At 45.7% G+C, this 6,927-nt stretch overlaps 1 protein-coding gene across 1 annotated transcript in view; it reads right to left on the reverse strand.

Annotated features, from left to right (window-relative positions):
- Nucleotides 1-1,711: 1,711 nt before the first annotated feature.
- lrig1 (leucine-rich repeats and immunoglobulin-like domains 1) overlaps nt 1,712-6,927 on the reverse strand; it is a 94,492-nt gene continuing 89,276 nt past the window's right edge. Inside the window, 1 exon segment of the mRNA XM_084315804.1 lies at nt 1,712-2,720. Within this exon segment, the coding sequence (XP_084171930.1) occupies nt 2,512-2,720 (209 nt within the window). The 3' untranslated portion in view covers nt 1,712-2,511.

The raw sequence follows: 6,927 nt of genomic DNA on the forward strand, positions 1-6,927 counted from the left end.
ATTCCCCGTTTGAATTGATAGCTTTTCCATATCCACCACGTATGTATGTATGTATGTATGTGGTAGTAAATGCCAAGTCAGCTGTTGGGAGGTACTATGGTCAGTAAATTGATAGCTTTTCCATATCCAGTATGTATGTATTTATGTATGTATGCATGTGTGTGAAGGTGGTAGTAAATGCGAAGTCAGCTGTTGGGAGGCCAGTAAACATCCCTTTTACTCAATGTGCCCCGTACACGCACTGTAGCAAAACTGATCAAAACTTGCTTTAAACAAAGTACGATTTTTTTTTTTTTTTTTATGTCAAACGACAAACACCGTTCGTAGCAAAAATGTGATTTTATTAGACACTTCAATGCCATGTTAGACACTTGGTTGTATGTAGCTTTGACGTTGGTACACAATGGTTTCAGACAAGTTGATTTCAATAAATTACTCGGAACATCGACTGCACTGAACCCTCACCCATGGGACTGAATAACTATCCGATCGCCTTCCTGTGCCGTTTCACCTGGACACACTGGCATCCTGTTCCTAAACAGGAACTCTCTGATTGGTCATGCCGGTCATTTCGGCTGTGTGATGATCGGTCCAATCAGATGTAACCAGAGGAGCGTGTCCTCCAACTAACCTTGATAAGGCCACTAGTAGCAACAGTACACAATACAGACAAAGAGTACATTGGCAACAAAAAAAAAAAAAAAAACACATGCATATTACATTAGGCAATGTCATTATGTTGAACATTCACGGTGTCTTGAGAAGAAGACGGCCAGTGTCTCCAGGTGCTCTGGGACGGTCGGGGGACATCACTGCATTATCCCATGGGTTTGGTAAGAGTACATTTTCACAAGCTTCCCCCAACTGTTCACAGAATTACAAAATTATACCAATAGCTTCCTCAAAGACATGTACCGTAGTGACAGGTTATTACAGTATCGTTACCATGGTGGTCTGACAAAAGGCTAAATACTGGCCATTCCTTGTTGGGGAAATACACACAGGTGTGAGTGTTTTTAGAGGCACAAGACAGCAGTAACGCAAATGGGACACAGCAATTAGGTCATGCTTTCTAACTCACTGGCTTCGTCATTACATGATGTGAAAGCACATGTAGAATTAAACACCCGGGCCGACAGGACGCCGTCATCTAACTGACCTGAGAGCAGATTCAGACTCAAGAGGTGACTGTGGTGAGGAGGGATGCATGAAGTAGATACAGGAGTGTTCCTTTTTATTTATTTTTTTTAACAGTGAGAAAGTATTCTCGTTCCCTTTTTTTTTTTTTACAACAGACTTGGTTTCTGCGACGGCTCCAAATAACCAGAGTTACAGTGAGGCTTGAAGGTTTGGTTACAAACTTATTTTTGTATAAAAAAAAATGTCCTGGCCGAATTGATGAAAACTAAGAGTCGAATCGCAGATGAAGAATTTAATCTCTCAAACCAAAACCAAAGGCGATGCCAGCAGCTTTTTTTTTTGGTGGTTCAGAGTTTCTAGAAACAGGAGGAAGAAAGTTAACGTCTCTTGACACAGATGTTGTCAAGACACGCCGCCCACCTCCCCAATCCCAGAATTCCTATTGGCTAACATCGTTGTACCTACTGTAATCTGCATTTCCAAAACTCATTCATGATAAGTACAAAAAAGTGCTTTTTAAATGCCCCCCCCCCCCCCCCCCCCCTCTCACCCCGCCCTAGATATTCCATCTTGTACCATTTGACCAAAATAAATTACATCAAAGCTCTTCCTTCATACAATCGCAGTGACCATTGTTGTTGTTGTGGTGTTCCTGTAAGGCTGTGGTTGGCAGCGTTTGTCAAGACATTCAAGTGCAATAAGGTCTTATCCATGGTTTAGAAAGAGCATCGTCGGCTCACGTACATCTCTTGATACAGGCTGTTCACAAGTCAGGTTCTCGAGTTCTTTGATCATGCAATAAGGCACCGCAGTTGAAGCTGGTAAAAGCTGAAAAAGGCTCAAAAAAATAAAAATAAAAAATAGGACAACAAAAATAACCATCACTCCTTTTCTTTGTCATGCAGAATAAATTCAAATACTCTTTTGTAAAAGTTATATAATATATAATATAAGAAAACTCTTATGTACAGGAAAATGTCCAAAAAAAGGTATATTTCTCTCTGTCACCCCCTCACTGTACAGTATTCCCTACATCTGCAGGCTTCAAATGCAAGTCACATTATTTGGAGCTAGGATTTCCATTGGTCACCTCCCAGGGGAAGGTTTAAACTATGTACAGCTGATACGCTCAGATGGGACGCCACCCACACAAGCTCCGCCTTCAAACTCCGGAAGCCACCCCCATTTTATCCCCATGCTCCCGCCTCCCGGCCGCTCCCTTCAGTCCAGTAGCCTAGCCAGGGGGTTTGGGGGGATCATTCGCCTCGACTTGAGGTAGCAGTTCAGTTCCCAGTGCAAAGATAGTCCGCTCAGCCATTGTGAGTCCGTATTTTGGGCTTGTTTTGGGGGAGGAGGGGGGGGGGGGTCCTGCTAGTCACTGGCTCTCCTGAGGGGGGCGCTGTCATTCTGAGAGGCTCTGGGAGTGTGTCCATTGGACAGCAGAGTCTGCCTGAGCTCAGGTTCACAGTCATTGTCCACGGCGTGATGCGACGACCCGGCCAGCTTCACGGGCTTGTGGAAGGACTCCTCTTGTGATGGCGAGCGCACTACTGTTATACCTGGTCTGTTCACTGATGAACCTGAGAGAGAGAGAGAGAGAGACTACTGTTAGACCTGGTCTGTTCACTGATGAACCTGAGAGAGAGAGAGAGAGAGAGAGAGAGAGAGAGACTACTGTTAGACCTGGTCTGTTCACTGATGAACCAGAGAGAGAGAGAGAGAGAGAGAGAGACTACTGTTATACCTGGTCTGTTCACTGATGAACCTGAGAGAGAGAGAGAGAGAGAGAGAGAGAGAGAGAGAGAGACTACTGTTAGACCTGGTCTGTTCACTGATGAACCAGAGAGAGAGAGAGAGAGAGAGAGAGAGAAAGAGAGAGAGAGAGAAAGAGACTACTGTTAGACCTGGTCTGTTCACTGATGAACCTGAGAGAGAGAGAGAGAGAAAGAGAGAGAGAGAGAGAGAGAGACTACTGTTAGACCTGGTCTGTTCGCAGATGAACCTGAGACAGAGAGAGAGAAATGCCACGTCGGTAACAATGCACCATGAAGGTTTAGCTATTGAGGGAATGGAATGTGCGCTAGGTGCTAGGTGGACACTTGGAGAGTGAGAATCAGTATTATTTCCAAAAGGCGATTCCACTGGGATCATTCCTTGTCAAAGGAGCTAAATCCCAGAACAGGCCAGGACCTGCCACGCTGGGAGTCTGCTGGAGGTGGGAACTCAATGCTTCTTTTCATTTTGGACTGAAAAGCGGCTTGGGAGATATCCTCAGGGGTTCTGGGCTTATAATGTCAAGTATTGGTGAGAGTCGATCCATCAGCCTCTCTGCACAGAGAAACTCGCCCTGACAAGGTTTCCTCTCCAGCATCACCGCTCCATACGTTGTCCCACGGTATCAGTGGAGAGTAATCAATACTTCCAGGACCAGAACAGTAATCTGTGGTAGCCTACTTTAAAAGCCAAGGCCTGAGAGAGAGAGAGGGTCATAATGACTCGTAGAGAGAGAGAGGGAGGGTCATAATGACACGTAGAGAGAGAGAGAGGGTCATAATGACACGTAGAGAGAGATAGAGGGTCATAATGACACGTAGAGAGAGAGAGGGTCATAATGACACGTAGAGAGAGAGAGAGAGTCATAATGACACGTAGAGAGAGAGAGAGGGTCATAATGACACGTAGAGAGAGAGAGAGGGTCATAATGACACGTAGAGAGAGAGAGAGGGTCATAATGACACGTAGAGAGAGAGAGGGTCATAATGACACGTAGAGAGAGAGAGAGGGTCATAATGACACGTAGAGAGAGAGAGAGGGTCATAATGACACGTAGAGAGAGAGAGGGTCATAATGACACGTAGAGAGAGAGAGAGGGTCATAATGACACGTAGAGAGAGAGAGAGGGTCATAATGACACGTAGAGAGAGAGAGGGTCATAATGACACGTAGAGAGAGAGAGAGGGTCATAATGACACGTAGAGAGAGAGAGGGTCATAATGACACGTAGAGAGAGAGAGAGAGGGTCATAATGACACGTAGAGAGAGAGAGAGAGGGTCATAATGACACGTAGAGAGAGAGAGAGAGGGTCATAATGACACGTAGAGAGAGAGAGAGGGTCATAATGACACGTAGAGAGAGAGAGGGTCATAATGACACGTAGAGAGAGAGGGTCATAATGACACGTAGAGAGAGAGAGAGGGTCATAATGACACGTAGAGAGAGAGAGAGGGTCATAATGACACGTAGAGAGAGAGAGGGTCATAATGACACGTAGAGAGAGAGAGAGGGTCATAATGACACGTAGAGAGAGAGAGGGTCATAATGACACGTAGAGAGAGAGAGAGGGTCATAATGACACGTAGAGAGAGAGAGAGGGTCATAATGACACGTAGAGAGAGAGAGAGGGTCATAATGACACGTAGAGAGAGAGAGAGGGTCATAATGACACGTAGAGAGAGAGAGGGTCATAATGACACGTAGAGAGAGAGAGGGTCATAATGACACGTAGAGAGAGAGAGAGAGAGGGTCATAATGACACGTAGAGAGAGAGAGAGGGTCATAATGACACGTAGAGAGAGAGAGGGTCATAATGACACGTAGAGAGAGAGAGAGGGTCATAATGACACGTAGAGAGAGAGAGAGGGTCATAATGACACGTAGAGAGAGAGAGAGGGTCATAATGACACGTAGAGAGAGAGAGAGAGGGTCATAATGACACGTAGAGAGAGAGAGGGTCATAATGACACGTAGAGAGAGAGAGAGAGGGTCATAATGACACGTAGAGAGAGAGAGGGTCATAATGACACGTAGAGAGAGAGAGAGAGAGAGTCATAATGACACGTAGAGAGAGAGAGAGGGTCATAATGACACGTAGAGAGAGAGAGAGGGTCATAATGACACGTAGAGAGAGAGAGAGGGTCATAATGACACGTAGAGAGAGAGAGAGGGTCATAATGACACGTAGAGAGAGAGAGAGGGTCATAATGACACGTAGAGAGAGAGAGAGGGTCATAATGACACGTAGAGAGAGAGAGGGTCATAATGACACGTAGAGAGAGAGAGAGGGTCATAATGACACGTAGAGAGAGAGAGAGGGTCATAATGACACGTAGAGAGAGAGAGAGGGTCATAATGACACGTAGAGAGAGAGAGAGGGTCATAATGACACGTAGAGAGAGAGAGAGGGTCATAATGACACGTAGAGAGAGAGAGAGGGTCATAATGACACGTAGAGAGAGAGAGAGGGTCATAATGACACGTAGAGAGAGAGAGAGGGTCATAATGACACGTAGAGAGAGAGAGAGGGTCATAATGACACGTAGAGAGAGAGAGAGGGTCATAATGACACGTAGAGAGAGAGAGAGGGTCATAATGACACGTAGAGAGAGAGAGAGGGTCATAATGACACGTAGAGAGAGAGAGAGGGTCATAATGACACGTAGAGAGAGAGAGAGAGGGTCATAATGACACGTAGAGAGAGAGAGAGGGTCATAATGACACGTAGAGAGAGAGAGGGTCATAATGACACGTAGAGAGAGAGAGGGTCATAATGACACGTAGAGAGAGAGAGGGTCATAATGACACGTAGAGAGAGAGAGGGTCATAATGACACGTAGAGAGAGAGAGAGGGTCATAATGACACGTAGAGAGAGAGAGAGGGTCATAATGACACGTAGAGAGAGAGAGAGGGTCATAATGACACGTAGAGAGAGAGAGGGTCATAATGACACGTAGAGAGAGAGAGAGGGTCATAATGACACGTAGAGAGAGAGAGAGGGTCATAATGACACGTAGAGAGAGAGAGAGAGGGTCATAATGACACGTAGAGAGAGAGAGGGTCATAATGACACGTAGAGAGAGGGTCATAATGACACGTAGAGAGAGAGAGAGAGGGTCATAATGACACGTAGAGAGAGAGAGAGGGTCATAATGACACGTAGAGAGAGAGAGAGGGTCATAATGACACGTAGAGAGAGAGAGAGAGGTCATAATGACACATAGAGAGAGAGAGAGAGGGTCATAATGACACGTAGAGAGAGAGAGAGGGTCATAATGACACGTAGAGAGAGAGAGAGGGTCATAATGACACGTAGAGAGAGAGAGGGTCATAATGACACGTAGAGAGAGAGAGGGGGTCATAATGACACGTAGAGAGAGAGAGAGGGTCATAATGACACGTAGAGAGAGAGAGAGGGTCATAATGACATGTAGAGAGAGAGAGAGGGTCATAATGACACGTAGAGAGAGAGGGTCATAATGACACGTAGAGAGAGAGAGAGGGTCATAATGACACGTAGAGAGAGAGGGTCATAATGACACGTAGCTCTACCAGATTAGCACCTTCCACTGCCGATGCTTCGGAACAGAGATGGCTTTGACACAGAGAGAATTCATCTGTCACACTCAATCTGGTAAATTAGTTTAAATTCCTTCTTAACACATTGAGTGCCACGGACGCGTTGTCGTTAGTTCATGCCGACCTTTGAGTGCCCCCGACGCTATATAGCGCTTGTTTGTCGTTTTTTTTTTATTGGTTTTTTATTGGCGATTTTAATTCATATTTCATCAATCGAGCCTCACGCTAGTGTTGCAGACTCTCTCTGAGCTCAATTGGGAAGATACCGCCCCTATCGTCTCTCCCTGTGTAACTGCACCCCATTACTTTACACTGCTGAAGGGGGGGGGTGGCCAGTTTGCTCATTTAACTTTTCCCTCAAGCCAACTGAAGGATCGATTGTGCTCGCCGGCCCGGAAAACGTGTGGATTATGTATTTACAGTACCAAACACT

Source organism: Notolepis coatsorum (assembly GCF_963971535.1).
Source record: "Notolepis coatsorum genome assembly, chromosome: 6".
NCBI lineage: Eukaryota > Metazoa > Chordata > Actinopteri > Aulopiformes > Paralepididae > Notolepis > Notolepis coatsorum.